Genomic DNA, 26,615 nt, shown 5'->3' with positions numbered 1-26,615 from the left:
GTAGAGATGGGGTTTCACCATGTTGGCCAGACTGGTCTCAAACTTCTGGCCTCAAGTGATCCTCCTGCCTCGGCCTCCCAAAGTGCTGGGATTACAGGCATAAGCCACCATGCCCAGCCAACAATATACTCTTGATTTCTCCCTTCTCCCACTCTTCCATTCTTCAACAATCTTTTATCTCAGTAAATAGCACTTCATTCCTCCAGTTGCTTAGACCAAACACTTAGAAGCAGTATTTATTCCGTTTTTCCTCTCATACCCACATCTAATCACCATCAAATTCTTTTCATCCCCACCTTCAAAGTAAGTCTAAAATTGAATACTTTCTTACCACCTCCACTGATACCACCCTTGTAACATCTTCATAACTAACATCCCGGCCAGGTGTGGTGGCTCATGCCTATAATCCCAGCACTTTGGGAGGCTGAGGTGGGCGGATCACCTGAGGTTAGGAGTTCGAGACCAGTCTGGCCAATATGGCGAAACCCCGTCTCTACTAAAAATACAAAAAAAAATTTAGCTGGGCGTGGTGGCGGGTGCCTGCAATCCCAGCTACTCGGGAGACTGAGGCAGGGGAATCGAACCCGGGAGGCAGAGGTTGCAGTGAACCGAGATCACACCATTGCACTCCAGCCTGGGCAACAAGAGCAAAACTTTGTCTCAAAAAATAAATAAATAACATCCCTCAATTGTTCTGCTACAGGCCACTCTCCCACAAAGCAGTCACTGTGATCCTTCCAAATGTAAATCAAATTACATTATTCCTCTGCTTAAAACCATCCAACGGGCTCCTCCTCTCCACCCAACCAATCCCCTTTCTTGTTACACATTGGCAACCAGAGTATATGGCAATCAACAAAATCCAAAATTCTTGCTCTAGTCCACAAGTCTCTATGTGATTTAGACTCTTCCTATCTGATCTTCTATACTCTTCTATATGGAACCCATTATTCCAGTGTCTTAGTCTGCTTGGGCTGTCATAACAAAATACCATAGACTAGGTAGCTTAAACAACAGATATTTATTTTCCCACAGTTCTGGAGGCTGGAAAGTGCAAGACCAAGGTCCAGTAGGGATCAGCTTCTACTCAGGGCTCTCTTCTACTTACATTTCCTTCTGGCTTACAGATGGCCACCTTCTCACTGTGTCCTCACATGGCCTTTCCTCAGTGCACGCACAGGGAGAGACAGACAAACCTCTCCCTCTTCTTACAAGGCCACCAATCCTACTGGATTAGGACTCCACTTTTATGACTTCATTTAATCATAATTGCCTCCTACAAGCCTTATCTCCAAATACAGTCACATTGGGGTGAGGGCTTCATTCAGTACGTGAATTTTGGAGAGAAACAATTGAGTCCATAGCATGCTGCATCAACACCTTTCTACTTCTGCCCAAGGGTTTCCCCTGCTGTTCCTCTGCCCACTAACCTCACTTCTTCCGGGTCTCTGTTCAAATGTCAAATGTCAGAGAAGTCTTCCTTTTTACTTTTTTCCTTTTTTACTGCATATGAATGCCAGATCATAAGTGTAGGAGAAGTCTTTCTTAACCTGACACAAAACAGCACTCTACTCTCCAACTTCACTCCCTACTCTATCCTCCTTACTTTGCTTTTTTTTCTTCAAAGCACTTATCTCTACCTACTACATTACATATTATTATTAATAGTTTATTATCTGTTTTCTTTTACCAGAATTTCGAATATAAGCTCCCTACCACCCCCCAATTGTAAACAGCGAATTTTTCCTCTTATATTTTGTTCACTGCTGTTTCTCCTGTGCCTACCGCATAAAAATACTTAATGTCCAAAAATATGTACATCTATTACATATCAATAAATAAAAATAAATATTTAATTTTTTAAATGAATGAATGTTAAACCATCCTACTAAAAAATTTCCAGGGATCTGTGATCCTATCGCACTTCTTTTCAACCCTGGCTGCACATTAGCATCATAAGGAGTCCTTTTAAAATTACTATAATTGGGCCCCCACCCAGACCAATTGGACAAAAAATCTCCAGGAATGAAGCCTGGTACAGGTTATTTTTCAAATCTCCTTGGCTGCTCCTATTGTGCAATTAATGACCTATAAAACAGGATTAAATCAGGATCTGCCAGGTGAAGCAAATTATTACATTTCACCTTTGCTTTCCTAATCCACTGCAGATTCCATCTTTTCCAAATAACCTTATCTACTCTAGTATTATAGTCGTCTCTCCCATCTCTAAAACACTACAGCCTATGTAGACAATGACAAATAATCATTGTAAATACATATATAACTATATCAAGTACAGTTTGCTCCCATTTCCGTTATTTTTTAAAATTTTTTTTAAAAAATCTTCTGTCCAATGTGTCAGCAACACTTTCAAACTACTTAACATTTCTTTTTCACCCTCAAAGTGTTATGCGCATACTGGATACTAAATATATGCTAAAAGAAGAAAATTTGCTTATAAAATTATTTGCCCTTTCAATTTGTACTAAACCAGAGACAGGGTGCATAATTCTAATCTTTTATTAAGAACCACTTAAATCAGAGGTGTCTAACACCCTGGCGACATACTGGAATCATCTGAGGAGCTTTAAAAAAAAATACCCCTTTAGCCAGGTGTGGTGGTGCGCACCTGTAGTCTTACGTACTCAGAAGGCTGAGGCGGGAGGATGGCTTGAGGCCAGGAGTTTGAGGTTATACTGAGCTATGATTGTGCCTCTGCACTCCAGCTTGTGAAACAAAGTGAGACCCTCTCTCTTTCAAAAAGAAAGAAAAAATACACTGGGCTCCACCTTTAGGAACTTGATTTATGTAGACTGGGATAGAGCCCAGTATCCTCTTTTTGGTTTGGTTGTGAATCCAAGGTGATTCTAACGTGCAGTGAGGCCGGGCGCGTTGGCTGACACCTGTAAGGCCAGCACTCTGGGAGGCCACAGCGGCCTAATCACCTGAGGTCAGGAGTTCGAGATCAGCCTGGCCAACGTGGTGAAACCCCATCTCTACTAAAAATACAAAAATTAGCAGAGCGTGGTGGTGTGAGCCGGTAATCTCAGCTACTAAGGAGCTACTAAGGAGGCTGAGGCAGGAGAATTGCTTGAACCCAGGAGACAGAGGTTTTAGTGAGCCGAGATGGCACCATGCACTGCAGCCTCAGCAACAGAGTGTGATTCCATCTCAAAATAATAACATTAATGTGCAATGAGAGTTGGGAACCAGTGACTGAAACATCAAATCTGAAGGTCTACGTTTTCTAAATACAGAAATTGAGGTGGGCAGATCATTTGAGCTCAGGAGTTTGAGACCAGCCTAGGTAACATGGTGAAACCCCATCTCTACAAAAAATATAAAAATGAGCCAGATGTGGTGGCACGTGCCTGCAGTCCCAGCTACTTGGGAGGCTGAGGTGGCAGAATCGCTTGAACACAGGAGGCTGAGGCTGCAGTGAGCATGATTGCACCAATGCACTCCAGCCTTGGCAATGAAGTGAGACCCTGTCTAAAAAACAAAAATTTAAAAAAAAAAAAAAAAAAAGAAAAGAAAAAAGAAATCAGTAGTATTAAAAGATGTTATTTGATTTAGAGTTCACAGAAAACAATTTTCCAAACAGTTCTTTACAACATGGATGGACAGATAGTATACTCACGAATAAGCCATGCCTAGTTTTAGCCAAAGGAAGTCTTTTCTAGGTATTAACTTTTTCTTTTACGATTCAGCTTCCATTTCTGCAACCTATAATTCTGGAGGACTTACTAGTACAAAGTATTCTTCCTAGGTTTCCTTTGCTTCATTCATTTACTCACTCATGAAAATGTTTATTGTGGCAGGCAGCCTTCTTTTTTTCTGAAACAGAGTCTTACTCTGTCGCCCAGGCTGGAGTGCAGTGGCACAATCTCGGCTCACGCCATTCTCCTGCCTCAGCCTCCTGAGTAGCTGGGACTACAGGCGCCCGCCACTGCGCCCAGCTAATTTTGTTGTATTTTTAGTAGAGACGGGATTTCACTGTGTTAGCCAGGATAATCTCCATCTCCTGATTTCATGATCCGCCCGCCTCGACCTCCCAAAGTGCTGGGATTACAGGCATGAGCCACCAGGCCTGGCTGTGGTAGGCAGCCTTCTAAAATGGCCACCAGTAATCCCTGCCTCCCGGTACTCATGCCCTTATCCAACCCCCTTCCCTACGTGTGGGGCTGGACCTAGTGAGATGCTTCTAATAAATAGAATACAGCAAAAAACGATTGGATGTCATTTCCAAAATTAGCTTACTAAAACACTCTAGCTTCCATCCTCACTCTTTCCTTGTTGTGATCTTCCCTAACAGAGTGACCCATGTGGCAAAGAACTGAGGGAAGCCTCTGGTCAACAGGTCATCAGGAACTAACGTCCTAGGTCCAACTGCCAGCAAGGAACTGAGGTCAACAGCCACCTGAATAAGCCTGGAAGTGAGTGATTCCTCCTGTCTGGACCCTTGAGAGAGCTGCAGCCCTGGCCACAATGCTACAGCCTTGTATTGGGAGATCCTGAATCAGAGGACCTAGCTGAGCAGTACCCAGATTCCTTATCCATAGAAATCTGTGAGACATAAATGTCTGTAAGTAGCTACATTCAGGGTAATTTGTTATGCAGCAGTAGATAAAAGTAATATATGTATTTGTACTATAATATTTCAAGTATTGAGGCCAGGCACAGGTGGCTCACGCCTGTAATCTCAGCACTTTGGGAGGCTGAGGCAGGTGGATCACTTGAGGCCAAGAGTTTGAGACCAGCCTGGTCAACATGGCTAAACCCCATCTCTACTAAAATACAAAAACTAGCTGGAATCCCAGCTACTCAGGAGGCTGAGGCATGAGAATCGCTTGAATCCAAGAGACGGAGGTTGCAGTGAGCTGAGATTGCGCCAATGCACTCCAGCCTGGGCAACACGGCGAGACTCTGTCTCAAAAAAATAAAAATAAAAAAGTATTGAGATGCCTTCCTTCACTACAGAAAATCTGGTGCCCATAATGGGAGGATGGCTTCTTTGATACACCCAGCTCTGGCCAACTGAATCTTTATATATTACATAGAAGTTAATGGCACTCAGTTAACTTACACTGGACTGCAACAAATCATCCGTTAGTTTACAGCACATTCAGAGTGGGACAAGCTGTCCTTTGTTTGAGGTTACTTAAAAATAATACTTGATTTGCCCTTTACTTATCATTCTAATACAACTGTGCTAGTTGGTTTTTCACTTCTTTGTGATGTTCATTTCAATATGTACTTATTCCTGTTACACAGTTTACTCTGGGCTCTTTCCTTACTACTTCCCCTACTGCTTTCCCTCTACTTCCTGCCCTGGTGCTGGTAAGACACTGGTTTTAAGAGTCATAGTCAGGCAGTATTATTGCCCCTTTCATCTTATGTCTCCACTGCCTTCTACCAGCTAGAGCTGTTACTTCTTACGTAATGATCAGATCTGTAGCTCTTTGAATAACTGCTCCTGAAACAGCTTACTGCAGTATTCTCAAATCACAGTCTCTATACCAATAGTGGGTGGGTTCTGTCAGTCTATTATATGCTGTACAGGGAGCCTGGTATAATCATAAATTTAAAAGGTAATTATGATTTTTCACAGAAACCCTGCTGTTCTTATGTAATAAATAATCCAAACTCATAAAAATTGTTTTAACTCATAAAAGCAGAGATGAAAATAATTAACAGATGCCAGAATTCAAAATAATGATGTGAAGGCAAACAATAAACAAGGCTTCAATGGAATGTGGAATGTCAATCAGTACGAACTGGGTAAATGAATTTATAACTGATGTTTATGCCAAGTACCTAGAAAAGTGTGAATGAGAAGTGTACAAACAAGTATCTGAAAACTGTTTTTTAATAGTTTTTTACATTTTACATTTTGCTTGTTTTACAAACAAAAGGATGTTCTTTAACATCCTTTTGCTTCTAGTGGCCAGTGTTATCTAGTGTAATCTTATTTCAAATAGTGGCATGAAACATCAAAGGTTTTCAATAATTTTCAACATAAAGTACCTCTCTGCCAAACAAAGTAATGCCAAACTTCAGTATGTTTTATAAAACAAGGACAAAATATGCTCTTCTATGTAAACTGATGAATTATTTCACAAATAAAGGTTAAAACTACAAAAGCATCATTTATAGTTGTACTTGTAATACAAAACACATAATAAAGAAGCTTTTAAAAAAATTCACAAAGTTCATGACATGTTTGACGAGGAAGCAGAAGGCACAAAATTCTGTTAACATACGATGTGGCCGGCTATTTTATAATGCTGATAGCATGCAATGTAGAAGAGTTAACACTGTAACATGGTAACAGGTATTTTTGCTTTACAGTTGGAACAAAACACAAATGAAAAAAAAAAATCAATCAGCTCTCTATAGACAATCTATTTGAGAAAGACATGAACAATGACTTCTGGTTATCACATCAAAACTGAAAGAAAAGTTATTTCTAGTAGAGTAAAACTATAACATAAACTGAACTACAATATCATTGGAAAAGATGAGCTGGAATCAGAACTTTACCTGTGTAGATACAAAGTTATAGAAGAGGTTGCAAATGATTGCCTAATCTTCACATTGCTTTAAACCTCAGTATGTAATTGGCAATCAAAAATACACTTCCCACACTCAATGTGGTCAGAATGGTCGTAATGTTTTTTCCACAGAAAGAAAACATTATTGAATATATTGAATTTTCCATCTTAATATAAACTGGCTATTGCAGGAAAAAGAATTTACATTTCAAAAAACTGAAAGTAGGCCGGGCGCGGTGGCTCAAGCCTGTAATCCCAGCACTTTGGGAGGCCGAGACGGGTGGATCACGAGGTCAGGAGATCGAGACCATCCTGGCTAACACGGTGAAACCCCGTCTCTACTAAAAATACAAGAAAATTAGCCGGGCGAGGTGGTGGGCGCCTGTAGTCCCAGCTACTCGGGAGGCTGAGGCAGGAGAATGGTGTGAACCCGGCGGGGCGGAGCTTGCAGTGAGCCGAGATCGCGCCACTGCACTCCAGCCTGGGGCACTGAGCAAGACTCCGTCTCAAAAAAAAAAAACAAACAAAAAAACTGAAAGTATCTTAAATGATCATATATAATTTCTAGACCACTGCTTAAGTGATATCCATATCAGGACAAACAACAAAAATCTTAAATAGCAAGAACACAAGAGCACACCTCATTTTATTATGCATTACATTATTACTTTTTACAAATTGAAGGTTTGTGGCAATCCTGTGCCCAGCAAGGCTATTAGCGCCATTTTTCCAACAGCATGTAAAAGTTGTCTCTGTGTCACATGTTTGTAATTCTTAAAATGTTTTCATTATTATTACATCTGGTATGGTGATCTATGATTGGTGATCTTTGATGTTACTGCTGTAATTGTTTTGAGGAGCCAAGGCCCACACCTGTATATGACGGTCAACTAAACTGGTAAGTGTTTGTGTTCTGGCTGCTCCACTGACCAGCTGTTCCCTGTCTCTCCCTCTCCTTGAGCCTCCCTCTTCCCTGAGACACAACGATATTAAAGTTTGGTCAATTAATAACTCAACAATGGTGTCTAATAATTGTTCAGGTGCGAGGAAGAGGCATTCATCTCTCGCTTTAAATCAAAAGCTAGAAATGACTGAGCTTAGTGAGGAAGGCATGTCAAAAGCCAAGACACACCAAAAGCTAGGCCTTTAGTGCCAGTCAGCCAAGATGTGACTATAAAGGAAAAATTGTTGAAGGAAATTTAGAATGCTACTCCAGGGAACACAAAAATATTAAGGAAGCAAAACAGCCTTACTACTGGGATATGGAGAAAAGTTTTCACCTGGATAAAAGATCAAACCAGTCACAACATTTCATAACCAAAGCCTAATCCACAGCAAGACCCTAACTCTGTTCCATTCTATGAAGGCTGAAAGAGGTGAGGAAGCTGCAGAAAAGTCAAGCCACCTTCATATGAAAAAATTACAAAGTGAATCAGCAAGTGCTTATATAAAAACTGCATCAAGTTATACAGAAGATCTAGCTAAGAGAGCTGATAGAAGTGGCTACACTAAACGACAGATTTTCAATGTAGACAAAAAAGCATTCTGTTGAAAGAAGATGCCATCTAGGACTTTCAGAGCTAGAGAGGAAAAGTCAATGTCTCAATTCAAAACTTCAAAGAACAGGTTGACTCTCTTGTTAGGGGCTAATGCAGTTGGTAACTTTTAAGTTGAAGACAATGCTCACTGACCATTCCAAAATTCCTAGACCCTTTAAAATGATGCTAAATCTACTCTGCCTGTGCTCTATAAATGAAACAACAAAGCCTGGATGATAGCACATCTGTTTACAGCATAGTATAGTGAATTTAAAATATTCAGCTCACTGTTAAGACCTGAATTTAAAATATTTAGCTCACTGTTTAAGCTCACTATTGAGACCTATGCTCAGATAAAAAGATTCCTTTCAAAATATTACTGCTCTTTAATAATGCACCTGGTCACCCAAGAGCTCTAATGGACATGTACAAGGAGATTAATGCTGTTTTCATGCCTGCTAACACAGCATCCATTCTGCAGCCCCATGGATCCAGGAGTAATTTCAACTTTAAAGTCTTATTATTACTATTTATGAGACGGAGTCTTACTCTATCACCCAGGCTGGAGTGCAGTGGCACCATCTTGGCTCACTGCAACCTCCACCTTCCGGGTTCAAGCGATTCTCCTACCTCAGCCTCCCAAGTAGCTGGGACTACAGGCATGCACCACCACGCCTGGCTAATTTTTATATTTTTAGTAGAGACGGGGTTTCACCATGTTGACTGCGCTGGTCTCCCGACCTCAGGTGATCCACTCACCTTGGCCTCCCAAAGTGCTGGGATTACAGGCATGAGCCACCACGCCCGGCCCTCAAGTCTCATTATATTAGAGATGCATTTCATAAGGCTATAGCTGCCAGATAGTGTGATTCCTTGGATGGATCTGGGCAAAGTAGATTGAAATCTTCTGGAAAGGCTTCACCATTCTAGATGTCATTAAGAACATTTGTGAATCATGGAAGGAGGTCTAAATATCAACATGAACAGGAGTTTGGTAGAAGTTGATGCTAATTATCATGGATGACTTTGAATGGTTCAAGATTTCAGTGGAGAAAGTAACAGCAGATGTGGTAGAAATAGCAAGAGAACTAGAATTAGGGTAGTATGGTGGCTCACGCCTATAACCCAACACTTTGGGAGGCCAAGGAGGGTAGATCACTTGAGCTCACAAGTTCAAGACCAGATCTGGCCAATATGGCAAAACCCTGTCTCTACCAAAAATGCAAAAAATTAGCTGGGCTTGGTGTTGCACAGCTGTAGTTCCAGCTATATGGGAAGCTGAGGCAGGAGGATGGCTTGAGCCCGGGAGGCTAAGGCTGCAGTGAGCCAAGACTGCGCCCCACTGCACTCCAGCCTGGGCAATACAGCCAGACTTTGTAGCAAAAACAAAAACAAAAAACCAGAACTAGAATTAGTAGAACAAGAAGATGTGATCGAATTGCTGCAATCTCAAGATCAAGCTTTCACAGATGAGGAGTTGCTTATTACAGATTAACACACAAAGTGATTTATTGATATGGAATCAACTCCTGGTCTGGTGAAGATGCTGTGAACACAGTTTAAATGACAACAAAGGATTTAGAATATTACATAAACTTAATTGATAAAGAAGCAACAGGGCTTGAGAGGACTGGCTCAAATTTTGAAAGAAGTTTTGCTGTGGGTAAAATGCTATGCAACGGCACTGCATGCTACAGAGAAATCTTTCATGAAAGGAGAGTTAATCAATAAGTTAATCAATACAGAAAACTTTATTGTCTCAATTTTTAAAACTGCTACAGCCACCCCAACCTTCAGCAATCACCAACATGATCACTCAGCAGCCGTCAACATCAAGACAAGACCCTCTACCAGCAAAAAGACTACAGCTAGCTGAAAGCTCAGATGGTCATTCGAATTTTTTAGTTATAAAGTATTTTTAAATTAAGGTATATACATTGTTGTTTTGGACATAATGCTATTATTACACATTTAACAAACTACAGTATGGTATAAACACATAACTTTTATATGAACTAGGAAACCAAAAACTTCGTATGACTTGCTTTATTGTGATATTTGTTTTACTGCAGTGTTCTAGATATAGGGCACAATACAATAAATTTATTTTTTTAATTTTAAAAAGTCAGGCTGGGCCGGGAGTGGTGGCTCACGCCTGTAATCCCAATACTTTGGGGAGTCCGAGACAGGTGGGTCATCTGAGGTCAGAAGTTTGAGACCAGCCTGGCTAGCACGGTGAAACCCCTAAAATACAAAATTAGCCAGGCATGGTGGTGCATGCCTATAATCCCAACTACTCAGGAGGCTGAGGCAAGACAATTGCTTGAACCCAGGAGGCGGAGATTGCAGTGAGCTGAGATTGCGCCATTGTACTCCAGCCTGGGCGACAGAGCCAAACTGTCTCCAAAGACAAACAAACAAACAAAAATGCTGGGCGCGGTGGCTCATGCCTGTAATCCCAGAACTTTGGGAGGCCAAGGCAGGGATATCACTTGAGGCCAGGAGTTTGAAACCAGGCTAACATGGTGAAACCCTGTCTCTACTAAAAATACAAAAAAAATTAGCCAGGCATGGTGCTACACACATGTAATCCCAGCCACTCGGGAGGCTGAGGCAGGAGCTTGAACCTGGGAGGCGGAGGTTGCCAGCGAGCCGAGATGGCGCTATGGCACTCCAGCCTGGGTGACAGAAAAAACTCCCATCTCAAAATAAATAAATAAATAAATAAATAAATAAATAAATATCAAATATGGTGTATAAGGGTTGATCAAGAAAGTAACTTTCCTGAGGGCGGTCGGGGGGTGGATCACCTGAGGTCAGGAGTTTGAGATCAGCGTGACCAACATGGTGAACCCTGTCTCTACTAAAAATACAAAAATTAGCTGGGTATGGTGGCAGGTGCCTGTAATCCCAAGCTACTAGGTAAGCTGTGGCAGAAGAATCACTTGAACCCAGGAGGCGGAGGTTGCAGTGATCACTCCATTGCACTCTAGCATGGGTGACAAGAGCAAGACTCCTGAATATCAAAAAGAAAAAAAAAAAAAAGAAAAAAAGAAAAGAAATTAACTTTCCAACTAGAAGTAACCAGGAAGCAGATTAATATTAAATTTGCCAATGCCTCAATTTGGAATATTCAGACTGCTAGCATTTTAGAGGGACAAAGCTCATAAAGAGTCTGAGGGTAAAAGAAACACTCATCGGTAGGAAATTATCCTTAATTTCTGGGTAAAGTTCAATCTGAATATTCAGTATTATCTGAGCAAGCCATTGCTTGCCACCAATTCAGCAAACTATAATTTTAAATTAGCATAGGAGGTAGTAGAAATTGAGAGGAAATGAAACATACTAAATGGGGAACCTGATATATACAGTTCAAACTCATGAGCCCTACATAGAACCTAGTATACAATACCGGTTTCACAGATTTGGTTTATTATGAATAATGATTATTTTAAGTACTAATTATTCATTATTACTATTTTATATTTTTATTTATTTTTTATTCTATTTATTTACTGATTGACTGACCAATGGGGTTTTGCTGTGTCATCCAGGCTGGGGTGTAGTGGCACAACCATAGCTCACTATGACTTCAAACTCCTGGGCTCGAGCAATCCTCCCACCTCAGCCTTCCAAGTAACTGGTATTACAGGTGCTCACAACCATGCCCAGCTGATTTTTAATAAAATTTTTGTAGAGATGGGGTTCTGTCATGTTGCCCAGGCTGGTTTCAAATTCCTGGCCTCAAGCCATCCTCCTGCTTTGGCCTCCCAAAGTGCTGGGATTACAGGCATGAGTCACTAAGTCCAGCTTGTTTTTATTACTTAAGATGTAATCTTTTTTTTTTTTTTAACTTACCAAAAATTAGTGGTATGCTTCTATATTCTTTGTGTTTCAAGAATACTAAAGATTGAGATACAATGGCATAACATTTAAGAGCCTGGTTCTGAAGTCAGATTGCTTGAATTCAAATCCTACTCTGATACTTAGGTAAAAATCCTCATTTCTCTTTTATAAAACAGTAATTCTGAGGAGTAAAATATATACAGCATGAAAATACCTTAACACATTGTCTTACAAATAAGTATTAATAAATAATAACTACTTGTTCTTATTCTTTGAGGCTCACATCTCTTGCATTCATGCCCTTGGTCTTCCCACACTGAATATGGCTGACTTGTATAACCAGGACACTGCAGAAATTACACAGTGAGATTTCTGGGGCTAAGTCATAAAAGACACTGTGACTTTCACCCTGTTCACTCCTGGATCATTCACTCTGGTGGAAGCCAGCTCTTATGTCACGGGGACACTCAAGCAGCCCTATGAGCCATCTTGGAAGAAAATGTTCCAGCTGAGTCAAGCCGTAAGGTAACTGCAGCCTCAGCTGTCATCTTAGTTGCACCCTCAGGAGAAACCCAGAGCCAGAATCACCCAGCTAAGCTGCTCCCAAATTCCTGACTCACAGGAAATGTGAGAAAATAAATGTTTTGGGGTAGTTTGTCACACAAAAATAGATAATAAATCTGTTTATCAAAAACATGTGAAAAGACAGTGGTTTCTGATGTGAGAAAGAGGAATACAGAAGAGAGAAAAAGGGAGAGGAATGGGAATAGAGTTAATCAAATAAACAGAATAAATCAATATATCCAAAAATATTTTAGTCTGTCATTATTTCTTGGTTTCTAAGATCATTTAATTATCTTCTTTGTCCTTAGTTACACGCTCTAAACTTTGAAATATATATATACTTTGCCTTTTTTTTTTTTTTTTTGAGACAGAGTCTTACTCTGTCACCCAGGCTGGAGTGCAGTAGTACAGTCTTGGCTCACTGAAACCTCTGCCTCTCATACTCAAGCAATTCTCATGCCTCAGCCTCCCGAGTAGCTGGGATTACAGGCATGCACCACCATGCCCACTAATTTTTGTATTTTTAGTAGAGACAGAGTTTCGCCATGTCGGTCAGGCTAGTCTTGAACTCCTAGCCACATGTGATCCACCTACCTCTGCCTCCCAAAGCGCTGGGATCACAGGTGTGAGCCACAGCGCCCAGCCAGAAATGTTTTTTTTTTTTTTAATTTAAAAAATGTTCTAAGTATTCACATGTACCATTTTATTATGCGATAACCTATTTACAAAAAAAACCCACAAAAGTTCACTGTTGAGACACTACTCACTTCAAAGCTTCTATAACGTGCAAGGTACTGTGCTAAACGCAAGAGGAGACTAAAAGATGAAGATAGATAGTTCTTAACATCACGGAGTCTCAATTTAGTAGGGGAAACACACATGATGAATCCAGTAATGACTCAGAACGTAGTATACTTTCAAGTATTTGTTGAATAAATACGAGAGGGTAGGTAATGCTGAGACTATACCTACAAGTGGGAGAGTAAGAGTAGAAATGTGTCAGGAAATCCTTCCTGTAGAGATGATTTTTTTTTTTTTTTTTTTTTTTTTTTGAGACGGAGTCTCTCTTTGTCACCCAGGCTGGAGTGCAGTGGCCGGATCTCAGCTCACTGCAAGCTCCACCTCCCGGGTTTACGCCATTCTCCTGCCTCAGCCTCCCGAGTAGCTGGGACTACAGGCGCCCGCCACCTCGCCCGGCTAGTTTTTTTGTATTTTTTAGTAGAGAGGGGGTTTCACCGTGTTAGCCAGGATGGTCTCGATCTCCTGACCTCGTGATCCGCCCGTCTCGGCCTCCCAAAGTGCTGGGATTACAGGCTTGAGCCACCGCGCCCGGCCGAGATGATTTTTAAACTGAGCCTAGAGTGTGTGTAGAATTTCAACAGACAGAGCTGAAAAGCAGGGCAGTTAAGGTAGAGACAGCACTATCAGCAAAGTCACCATGTCAAGAAGATGTATAAAATTTCCAAATCTTTTTCAGAAAACCTACTAGTAAATAATCAACTACAACTGCATACTGAGACTATAACAAGAGATAAGCTGGAAAGGCAAGTTAGAGGCAGGATATGGAGAATTCTAATGATATATTAACTGGTTTGGAGCCTGGAATTTGAATCAGAAAGAACAGGCAGTTATCTATCACACGTTCAATCTTTACCAGGATTTTTTAATGCTGTTCTGTTTTTGCAGATATTTGAAATGTCCTATAATTAAAGGTTTAAAACACTGAATTCATTTTCAAATCCACCCCGATGACAATGCAAGGGCATCAGGGACAGACCGGAAGCAAGGAGAACCACTAGGGGCCTGAGAGCATGATGATGCACAGTAGCAGGAATGTTAAAGTTTGCTAGTTAGACTTGTGTATATGTGACTGTGCACAGGTACACAAACATATATTGTCTATATGTATCTGATATTTAAATGATACATACATTATAGATTAAACATATAGTATATGCCTTTTTTGCAGCAAATATAAAATCTTAGGAAATTTTACATTTCTGATTGTTTCTTAGGTTAATACTAATATTAGATGTGGTTTCATAAGTACCAATTGATGGTGTATGCTACAGATAACATGCATCAGAAGAAAATTACTCTAGGATAAGCACATTTTGTTAATAATTCACATAAAAATGATCAGCACAAGAAAACAGGTCAATAGTGTATGTATTCACTACAGCATATACTTTCTAAATAATAAAAGCAGCTACATTTAATTCTGAAAGGGTTGAACACAAATTGTAATCAAAATATGCTGTTTTAATACATTATACAATGCCGTAACAATTTACTTTTGTCATTTTATTAAGATTGTTTTTGCTGCATGTGGTGGTTTATGTCTGTAATCCAGCACTTTGAGAGACTGAGGCCAAAGGATCACTTGAAGCCAGGAGTTTGATTCCAGCCTGGGCAACATGGCAAGATCACATCTCCACAAAAAATTTTAGAAATGAGCTGGGCATGGTGGCGTGAGCCTGTAGTCCTAGCTACTTTGGAAGTTGAGGAAGGAGGATCTCTTGAGCCTGGGAGGCAGAAGCTGCAGTGAGCTGTGACAGCACCACGGCACTCCACCCTGGGCAACAGAATGAGTGCAATCCTGTCTCAAAAAAATAAATAATAAAATAAAAAATAATTGTTTATACTGTTTATATCTATAGTTACTTCTTTTTCATAATCATGGTTTTGCTTTTTGTACTTTCTCCCTTTGTTAAAAAAAAGATTGCTAGCTAGTCTTACTTTTCTCTTAAAGGACAAGTTCTGTTTTATTTATCTTAACTATTTTTTCTGTTTTCTAATTCATTATTTACTATCCTTTATCTTCACCAATTACTTTTCCAGCCTTCCTTAGGTTTATTTTGTTATTGTTGTATTAAATTCTTTCATTGAGGATTTAATTTGTTTTCATTTTCTAGTAATGAAATTCTTAGAAATAATTTTACTTGTATCCTGTATGTCATTCGTGTCTTTCATTTTTATTGTAATTATTTTCTACTGCAGTTGCCAGTCTGCAGTATCTTTAGACCTTTGAATTAAGTTTTTTTCATTTTTCAAGGACAATAATTTTACATTTTTAAATTCAAGTAATTGAGGTTTTTGTTTTGGGATTTGGAAAGGTTTGGTAGTTTGGTTTCTGGCTCTCACTTTCGTTGTCAACCTAAAATTTCATTGTTGAGTATGTGGTTAATAATATTTCTACTTTTTAATATTTTTTCAGCTTTCTTTATAATACAATGTAACCTACTTAAAAGTTTTAAAAATATAACCTATCTTTTAAAATGTTCTGAGGGGAATTTATTTCTCTTTACAATAACAGAATGATACATTTATTACATCAACCTTATAAATCAGACAGACAAATTATATGACTCAGATTCTTTATATCGTATTTATTTATTTCTTTGATGAAGCAAGGACTGAAAATGTTTTTAAAGTCCACCATTGCTGTAAATGTTTAAAGTACTCCCATTACTGTCTCTCTCTCCTTCCCTGAATTTATATAGTTTTCACTCTAAATACTTTTGTGCTTCATCTTTAAAAAGTAAAGATCTGTGGCCCTCTTTATATCAGAAACTATACCCTGGATTATCACAGTGTCTCTTTTTCTCACCTGATGTTTATTGCTTTTAATTCAACTTTTTCTAATAATATGAATCTACTGATATATATATATTTTTTTTTTGCTTATATTTGCCTAGTATCTTGTTTTGACCATCCATTTATTTCCAATCCCCCTAGTAATTCTGTTCTAGTGTGTTTCTAAACACTAAGTGTATAGGTGGGCTTTGTATTTAATCTAATGTAAATGTTCCTTAATAGCTGAGCTATATCATGGGCCTTTACACTTTTAACAAGCATGTCCGATCTTGTTTTCATGTTTTCTCTGAATTTTTCCTTGTTTTCCTTCTTTTGCTATACACTTATTTTACACTGAGCACATACTATGTGCCAAGCATCATGCTTAGTGTTAGGAATACAATGGTAATAAAAAACAATAGCTACATATATATAATTACAAACTGTGGTGTTCATTTTTCCCCACCCTACCCAATACCATGAGAGGTTCTAACAGGAGTGGGGGTGAATAAGAAGCAAGAAAGATTTGGCCATGCACGGTGGCTCATGCCTATAATCCCAGCATCTAGGGAGGCCAAGGTGAGAGAATCACTTGAGGTCAGGAGTGTTCAAGACCAGCCTGGCCAACATGGTGAAACCCCATCTCTATTAAAAATACAAAAATTAGCCGGTCGTGCTCACTTGAACCCAGGAGGAGGAGGCTGCAGTAAGCCAAGATTGTGCCTCTGCACTCCAGCCTGGGCAACAGAGCAAGACTCCATCTCAAAAAAAAAAAGAAAAAAAAAAAGACACAATTAAATTTAAATAATACAAAGAGTGTTACAGAAACTGAAAGAAAGTTAGTAAGGCTGAAGAATATTGAATAAGGGGAAAAATTACATGAGATAAAACTTGAGAGACAGGCAGACAAGGCCAAGAAGGGCTTTATGAGCCATGTTAAAGAACCTAGATTTTGGCTGAGTGTCGCGGCACATGCCTGTAATCCCAACACTTTGGGAAGCTGAGGCAGGAGGATCTCCTGAGTCCAGGAAATCAAGACTAGTCTGGGCAACACAGTGTGACCTCATCTCCACAAATAAAAAAAAAAAAAATAGTTGGGCATGGTGGCACACACCTGTGGGCCCAGCTACCCAGGAGGCTGAGGTGGTAGGATCACTTAAGCCTGGGAGGTCAAGGCTGCTGTGATCATGCCACTGCACTGTAGCCTGGGCAACATAGTAAGACCTTGTCTCAAACAAAACAAAACAACACAACTCAGATTTTATTCTAGGTACAATAAGTACCTTGAAATACTTTTAAGGATGTAAGTGACTTCCATTATATTTTAATTTTTAAAACACATATGGAATTGGAGAAACTAAGTAGTACACTATTAGAGTAGCCCAGAAAAGAGATGGTGGCTTAGGGTAGCTGACAAATGGTAGAGATAGAAGTGAATGGATTTAAAGATTTTGGTCAAGGTAGTACTATCAGTCCTCCTCTTCTCCTACCCAATTTTGGAGTTACATAGTTTACTTCCGGTTCTTTGCAAAGTTACTTTTAAACATATAGTCCATGTTCCCTAACAACATTTTGGTCAACAACAAACCACATATGTGACAGTGGTTACCTAAGATAATGAAGCTGACAAATACTTATCACCTAGTGAAGAAGCTGTCATAACATCACATAGTACTCGTGTGTTTGCAGTGATGCTGATATAAACAAACCTACTGTGTTGCCTGTCATATAAAAGTATAGCACATACCAGCCGGGCACGGTAGCTCACACCTGTAATCCCAGCACTTTGGGAGGCCGAGTGGGGCAGATCACTTGAGGCCAGGAGTTTGAGACCAGCCTGGTCATTATGGTGAAACCCTGTCTCTCCTAAAAATACAAAAATTAGCCAGGTGTGGTGGTGCATGCCTGTAATCCCACCTACTTGGGAGGCTGAGGCAGAAGAATCACTTGAACTGGGGAAGCGGAAGCTGCAGCGAACCGAGATTGCGCTGCTGCACCCCAGCCTAGGCAACAGAGTGAATGAGACTCCCTCTCAAAAAAAAAAAAAAAAAAAAAGTACACGCAATTATGTATCGTCCATAAAACTTGACAATGATAATAAACGACTGTTACTAGTTTATGTATTTACTATACTTTTTATTGCTATTTCAGAGTATGTTCCTTGTATTTATAACTGTATACAACCTGCGGCAGGCCCCTCAGGAGGTATTCCTGAAAGCATTGTTGTTTTTGTTTTTTGCTGAGACAGCATCTCACTCTGTCACTCAGGCTAGAATCCAATGGTGCGATCATTGTTCACTGCAGCTGGCCTTGACCTCCTGCGCTCAAGTGATCCTCCCACCTCAGCCTCCTGAGTAGCTGGGACTACAGATGCATGAACACCCAGCTAATTTTTTTGTATTTTTGTAGAGACAGGGTTTTGCCCTGTTGCCCAGGCTGGTTTCCAACTCCTGGGCTCAAGTGATCTGCCTGTGTCGGCCTCCCAAAATGCTGGGATTACAGGCATGAGCCACCACGTCTGACCAGCCATTGTTATCAAAGGAGATGATGGCTCCATGCATGTTATTACTCCTGAAGACCTTCCAGTGAGACAAGGCAGAGTTCTCAAGAAGACAGTGATATTGATGATCCTGACTCTGTATGCCTAGGCTAATGTATGTGTCTGTGTCTTCATTTTTAACAGTTTAAAAAGTAATAAAGTAAAAAATTTTTTGAATGGAGAAAGCACACAGAATAAGGATGTAAAGAAAGAAAATATCTGTATTTTTGTACTGCTGTATAGTGAGTTTGCATTTTAAGCTAAGTGTCACTACAAAAGAGTGAAAATGGTAAAAAAAATTAATAATAAGCTTATAAAGTAAAAACATTACATTAAGCTATGTTAATTTATTGCTGAATAAATAAAATTTTTAAAATAAATTTAGTGTAGCCTAACTGTACAGTGTTTATAAAATCTACAGTAATTTCCTAGGCCTTCCTTCACATTCATTCACTACTCACTCAATGACTCACCCAGAGCAACTTCCAGCCCTGCAAAGCTCTACACTACAAGTTGTGAAGTAAAATAAATCTAAGCTGGCCAGTGTGGCTCACACCTGTAATCCTAACACTTTGTGAGACTGAGACAGGCAGATCACCTGAGGTCAGGAGTTCGAGACGAGTCTGGCCAACATGGTGAAAACCCGTCTCTACTAAAAATACAAAAATCAGCCAGGTGTGGTGGCAAGCGTCTGTAATCCCAGCTACTCGGGAGAGGTTGAGGCAGGAAAATTACCTGAAACCAGGAAGCAGAGGTTTCAGTGAGTTGAGATTGTGCCACTGCACAATAAATAAATAAATAAATCTAAGCCATTCTTATATACCTAACTATGTCCTATAATATTCTAAATCAGTAACATAAAAATTTTTTGGTGTTGTACAGTCATTCTCACTTAATAAACATTTACTAAATACTACGTATGGTCTAAGCCCTATGTTACAGGTATACAGAAATACTCACTCACGCATGCAAACATACGTAAATTCAATTTTGCGTAAGTTTGAGATGTCTAGAAGACACGCAAATGAAGCTGTGTAACTAATAGTCCACATGTAAATAAATGAGATGATCATGCCTAGCTTACTGAAAACACTTTATAGACATATATCAAACACGTCTTTTGAACATCAAGATCTTCTAAACTCCAATATTAGTTAAAACATTATACCAACAGGTAGTTTTAATATGATACCATTTCAGCCCTTATAGTTCAGCGTGAGAAACACAAAAATACACAAGCAATTGAAGTACATCCACTAAGTGCTATTATGGGAGAAGTTCAAAATGGATAAAGAAACCTAGGTAGAGAGAAAAACTTCTGGCTAGATGTCCAAGTTCTCTGTAAATGAGGAACAATATCCAAGAAAGTAATAAAGGTTTGACTCATGAATCGATCTAATCAATGGACACATTATTTTAGCTGGCAATATACTGTCACATAAAGCACAGGTTACTGACAAATTTTAATACCTTAAGAATGAAATTGTGGCATTAAATGTAACTTCAATTTAAAGTAACATACAGGAAACAAATGCCAAATGTTAAAACAAGATTTCTAAAAAGTATTACCAGAATTTAAAGAAGGAAAAGGCCTGGTACTAAAACAGGCCAGGAAAAGAAGTATCTTGTTAGGGATAGTCCCCTAGTAGAAGCTTAGAGGATGAAGAGTTGAAAGGATGAAAACAATATTCCGTACAATAGAAATCACATACGCTCAGAATTAATGATTATTAAAAGAGCCTAGTGAATCATCCATTCATTACATATTTACAATGTACCTATTTTATGATGGGCATTAGAAATCAAAGGTGAAGACACAGTTCTGCCCTCAAACAGGCTACAGAACACTGTAGAGAATAGACCATCAAACCAGTCATGGTGTGTTGAGACTGGGTTAAATTCAGGCAGCTATGGAAATACAGAGGATGGGTACCTAAGCAGATCCTATAGGAGCACCGAAGGCTTTCTGAAGGATATAACACCTAAATTAAGAATTGAAGTGAACAGTAATTAACTAAACTGGTGGTGGGTAGGAGTGGAAGGCAGGGGTTACTGGGGCAGCGACAGAGAATGGGAGAACAGGGACAGGCACGGTGGCTGACATCTGTAATCCCAGCACTTTGGGAGGCCGAGGTGGGTGGATCACCGGAGGTCAGGAGTTGGAGAACAGCCTGGCCAACATGGTGAAACCCCATCTCTACTAAAGACACAAAAATTAGCCGAGTGTGGTGGTACACACCTGTAATCCCAGCTACTCGGGAGGCTGAAGCAGAAGAACTGCTTGAGCCCAGGAGATGGAGGTTGCAGTAAGGTGAACCAAGATCGCGCCACTGCACTCCAGCCTGGGTGACAGAGCAAGGCGCCATTTCAAAAAAAAAAAAAAGATGGGAGGACAGGCAAAACAGCACCCAGAGATTAAGAGATTAGCATGTGTGTAAAGGCCAGAAAGAGGAGAGCACACCACCTATAAGTGGGTGACAAATATGGCTGGGACATAACTTTATACAGGTGAATGGAAAGAGGTAAGGCTGAAGAAATAAACAGGAACCAGAACATGAAACGATTTGCAAGCCATGTTAAAGAGGATGTCCCTTTGGTTATACCAGAGTTTCATAATAAAGAAAAGAAAGTTAGTTTATAGTAGTGAGGGACCAGATTATCTAGAACAAGGGTTGCAAGTTGAATTATCTACAGAGAGTAGGTAAGTAATAAAAAGGAATAAAGAGGACCAGGTACAAGAAAAACCCAGGAGGCAACAGGGACTGTGGAAAGCAAAAGCCCCAACTAAATGGTGCAGATTGTTGCAATGAACAAAGGTAGCTCAGTGTTGCTACATCTTCCTTTTTAAAAAAAAGAAGATGGAAATATGAAATTCCAAGTGAAAGCTCTTGATTTTTTAATGATAGCCATTAAATTTCTTTGAAACATGGTACAGGCCAACATTGAAGGGACTAAACAAAACAAGACTATAAGCAAACCAATACCACCAGTCATTTGTCTCTGCTGAAACTCAAAGACAAAGCTGATGAATCTGACTTGGACCTGAGGGCAGTGGAGATTTCAACAGGAATGGAGAGTTACTAAAGATTTCAAGAGGGTATCAAGTAATCACCACTTGAGAAGGCAGTGTCTGTTTTGTTCAGTTCTAAGAAAGTACCTCACATTTCGTTGTCCTCAGTAAATAGTGATGAGTTTAAAAGGAGAATTTTTTCAAAAATTAGTGTCATGACAATAGATAGAACTAGAGCACAGAAAATACAAGTAAGAAAATTATTATAGTGCTCCTTTGCTCTAACCCCAGCCTGCTGTTTAGCAGGTTGTTCGCAGTCACTGCTGCCATGTGCTGCCCAGTGTTCTTTCTAGGCTGACTGCTGTTCTTCCTTTGGCTATGAACCCTCCTCTAACTCAAAAATTTGTCCAACACTCCAGTGACAAAAATTAGCAGCTATCAGCTTTCATCTAGCTAGGGGCAATGAAGTTAAATAGAATGTGTGATCATAGTGGATGGGAGAAGAAGAAGAATATTCTTTGCTTCACTTCAACTCCAAGCCAGGAACTTTGTTGCTAATTCCACATCCTGCCACTGCTAATTCCACACTACTATCTTCTCAGGGGTAAGTAACAGCTAAATGCTGCACTAACTATGCAGGGAAATGCCCAATAAATAATATGTATGCCTGGATAACAGGGTTGGGAAGAACTAAAATTGCGTTTGAGATTCTGCTGGAATAGAGGTGGTATAACAAAGAGGTAAGCTGAGAAAAACTAGACACTAACAATGGGTATAGAAATTAAACAATAATCAACATAAGAAAACACGTAACACCCAAAACCTCACAATCTTAACATTTATATAATCAGAGTCCAATTAATCTTCCCTTACAAGAGTAAAGTCTGAGAGTATTTGAAATAAATTGTAGAAAATTCAGTTGCTATTGGGATACGTGGATAACTAGTATTAGAAGTTATAAATTCATTTACTGAAAATAATCTTCTAAACTGTCCCTCATCTAGGACAGATGAAAGCAACAGACTACCAAAATATTAAGTCACTTATGTTATACCTTGGTATACCAAACTAGATATGGTTCTACTTTGCAATACGTTCACTCTCAAATAGTATCTACTAGGAAAAAAAGTAAAAAACAAAATGAGTTGATTCGAAAACCTCTCAGCAATTAGTATCTAGGGAAAGCATATCCAACTCCCATAGAGTGAAATGTTGGGCCTCACCTTATAAAAATATAAGTCATCATGTAAGGAATCCTTCTGGTTCAGAGCAATGACTTCAAAGCAAAAAAGAAGTTAGTGACCTTTCCTTAGAGAGATGATGATAATTATAATCCTACCTACTCTAGCCCACGTAGAGGGTCTGATATTCTGACAAAAAGCAGAGCCAATATTCTGATTAAAAGCTTATCAGAATGAAGCCTATAATCCCAGTACTTTGGAAGGCTGAGGCAGGTGGATCACTTTGAGCTCAGGAGTTTGAGACCAGCCTAGGAAACATGGCGAAACTCTGTCTCTACAAAAAAAATACAAAAATTAGCCAAGTGTTGATGGCTCACGCCTGTAATCCCAGCTACTTGGGAGGCTGAGGTGCAAGAACTGCTAGAGTCCAAGAAGCAGAGGTTGCAGTGAACTGAGATCGCACCACTGCACTCCAGCCTGGGCAACAGAGCGAGACCCTGTCTCAAAACAAAAGTTTATCAGAATGAAACATCACATTTTATCTAAAGAAATTAAGTAGATCTAGGTATCAGGGAACACTTATGGAAAGCCCTAAATGCTCTGTAAAATTCAGAAATGGATAGCAGGATTTCAGACTACAAATGATTAATAGTTAAGATGAGTGCCCATGAACAGGTGAAGCAATAAAAAAAGAAAAGATAGCTGAGGCACCTTCATTGAGGAGTAACAGCAGAACTACGTAACACCAAAGCTTTTTTCAAACAGCAGAACTACGTAACACCAAAGCTTTTTTCAAATGCTCTAAGTCTGTGCTGTTCAATACAGGAACTACATGTGGGTACCGACCACTTAAAATGTGGCTAGTTCAAGTTAAGATGTGCTATAAATGTAAAATATACCCTGATTTTGAATACTTCATATAAAAAAACACTTTACAGTGCAATTCTAGATTAGCCATGTTTAATTTCGTCTGACTATTTTAACGTTTTCGTTGAATTTAATATTGTTTGTTCCTTTAGTATTAATTTCCTCTTGGGTACATCTTCGACAAGATGATTTTAAGGTGAAAAACAGTGACAGCTTACCAGACTGTCCAAAAAAGAGAATGACCCAAATTTCTAGGCAGAGGCTTGAGCCGGCAGGATTGTTCCACCCAATGGTAACCAGGCTCTCTTCCTGTTATCTCTGGCAAAAGGGTTACAGAGTAAGAAAGAAACACTGTGTACACATGGAACAGGATTTGACCAATAGTTTAAATCTATCAAACATAATAATATGCTTTGTTTCAGGATTTACTCAATTACAAGTGTTAAAACTTTAAAAAGTGACATAAACATTGTTCACTATGATTTATTCAAGTTTATCCTTTCTCAGTAATCTTTAGATATTTAAATTCACTCTGTTGGGAGGATCACACATACATGGACTCCAATTTACCACCAGAAAATCCAAACACCTTTCTCACTAGGATGAAATGAAATAGTACCATTACTTTTTATGCAATACCATAACAGATTTCAAAAGGCACCAGAATTCTCGTATTATAAACACTAATACCATCCAGAAACAGTCTATGGTCCTATCAGAAAACTTGAAGAAAATGTGGTTTTAGGAAATTGCAAATTTCAAAACACAGAACATAACAGTTTTACAAGCTAGCACTAACTCAAATACACAGAATACAGTAATACTGACTGAGAAAACCAACTGTACTATTCCAATATTAAAAGACTATTAGCTTAAAAAAAGGATTAGACTCAGCACAGTTAAAAATAAAATAGATTTTTGGGACCCAACATTTCCTACAGATTAAAACATTACTCAAGTCAGAATTCTTTGGCACATAGCAATTCAAGGTTATATAGCGTTCTCAGTTAAATTACCTTAGTGCCTGACAACCAATGGAAGAAATGGAATCAATGGAAGGTATCTCAAACAGTTTAAGGAGAACTTTTGGGTTAAGATGCTTTAATTTGAGAGTGACATCTGAAAGTGCATCAGTTATCCATTCAAACATCTCTAGGAGTTTACTAAGCGAAAGGCATTATACTAAATGTTGGTGATAAGATGGTGAACAAGCTACGATATCTGACTATTACAGAGTTTACACTCTGGTAGTTTTGTAAAATAATAGAAGTGGGATCTTCATCAGTATTTCACTGCCTGTTTCCCGTGCTCCAAATCAAGACGTTTCCTCCTTCTCCTACTTGTATTTGGAGGGAAAGTGACAAGGATAGAGAAACAAGGCAGAAAACAGATTTGCATGTATCAACTGAATCAAAATTATTTTCCTTATCTCTTTCCCTGTAAAGCTGAACTCCTTAAAGAGAGAGGCTGAAAACTATTCCTTCCTATCCCTAGCACCCAGTGCTTATCTGCTGCTCTACTGCATCAGAACCAAGCTAATCTCTTTTTCTACCATAAACCAGTATCAAGAAGAAATGAAGATTAAAACAACAAAGGTCAATCTTTCCAGTGTTTCTTTTTGCAAAAATAAGCACATACCTATATTCCATATAAGTATTTTAAAAGCTATAAGGTAATATACATCTTCTTTAAGGAAAAGCATGCAGTTCCATAAAGCTAGTTTCCTTTCACCATCATCAGTGTATCTCCCTCACCTTGCAATCACATCCAGAGGCAACCACTGTCATAAGTTTGGGTAAATGAGATCACATTATACACATCATTCTGAAATGAACTTTTCCTTACATTTAGGAGGTATCTCCATATTCATACACATCAAAAGGTAGCATGGTATAGGGAACTCTGAAGCCAGACAACTTAGGTTCCAATCCTACCTTCAAATCTTGGCTCTGCTATTTACTAGCTATGAGAGTGAGGAGATTATTTACCCCTCTATGCTTCAGTATTCCCATATGCAAAATGAATATGATGATAGTACCTCTTTCTGACTTTTCATGAGGATTACAACAGTTAAGATTCATAAAGGGCTTAAAACAATACAGAACCTGGACATAGAAAGTACAAAGTGTTTCTTAAACTGAAATAAATACTAATTAATAATAGCCTAAATATAGATCTAGGTAATTCTCCATTGTATAATTATATCTTCTTTATCCATGCCTTCCTACTGACAGGCATTTAGATTATTTTTTCCACATGAATATCCATGTACATTCCTCCTTGGGCAAGTGTTCAAGTTTCTCTAGACTAATACCTTGAATAGTAATTAACTGCTAGATAATAGAGTATGCACATTTTCAACTGTATAACATCCCATCCTAAGCTTTGCAATCTAATGGGTGAAAACTGATAGCTCATATGTTTTCAACTGCACTTCCCTACAAATGAGACTAAGCATCTTTCCAGTTCATTAGCCATTCCAATTCCGTTTCCTCTGCTGCTAATTGCCTTTATATCCATTGTTCATTTTATGTGTATCATCTTATTCTTTTGATCTTTATATAGTCTGGACACAAATCCACCGAATATTAAAGACATTGTGTGTGTCTCCTCCTAGATATGTCATGTATCTTTTAGTTTGGTTTATGATGTCTTTTTTTTTTTTTTCGAGCCCAGGCTGGAGGGCAGTGGCACAATCTCGGCTCACTGCAACCTCTGCCTCCTGGATTCAAGCGATTCTAGTGTCTCAGGTTTCTGAGTAGCTGGGACTACAGGCACGTGCCACCATGCCTGGCTGATTTTTGTATTTTTTGTACAGACAGGGTTTCACCATGTTGATCAGGCTGGTCTTGCACTCCTGACCTCAAGTGAACCTGCCTTGGTCTCCCCAGATTGCTGGGATTACAAGTGTGAACTACCAAGCCCAGCCTGATGTCTCTT

The 26,615-nt window shown here is 39.2% G+C and overlaps 1 protein-coding gene across 6 annotated transcripts in view; it reads right to left on the bottom strand.

Moving 5' to 3' along the window:
- LOC112617295 (YY1-associated factor 2) overlaps nt 1–26,615 on the bottom strand; it is a 79,807-nt gene that overhangs the window by 19,213 nt on the left and 33,979 nt on the right. For 2 of the 6 annotated variants that reach the window (XR_003117885.1, XM_025374051.1), the window contains one exon: nt 23,894–23,993. The exons of the other annotated variants lie outside the window; for them this stretch is intronic. Coding sequence is in view for 1 of the 2 variants with exons in the window: in XM_025374051.1 (XP_025229836.1) it covers nt 23,894–23,993 (100 nt within the window). In the remaining variant the exon portion in view is untranslated. The remainder of the gene's footprint in view (nt 1–23,893; nt 23,994–26,615) is intronic. 6 annotated transcript variants of the gene reach the window in all.

Source organism: Theropithecus gelada, unplaced genomic scaffold (genome assembly GCF_003255815.1).
Source record: "Theropithecus gelada isolate Dixy unplaced genomic scaffold, Tgel_1.0 HiC_scaffold_15989, whole genome shotgun sequence".
NCBI lineage: Eukaryota > Metazoa > Chordata > Mammalia > Primates > Cercopithecidae > Theropithecus > Theropithecus gelada.
The sequence above is the reverse complement of the archived record's forward strand: the minus strand, read 5'-3'. Positions and strand labels throughout refer to the sequence as shown.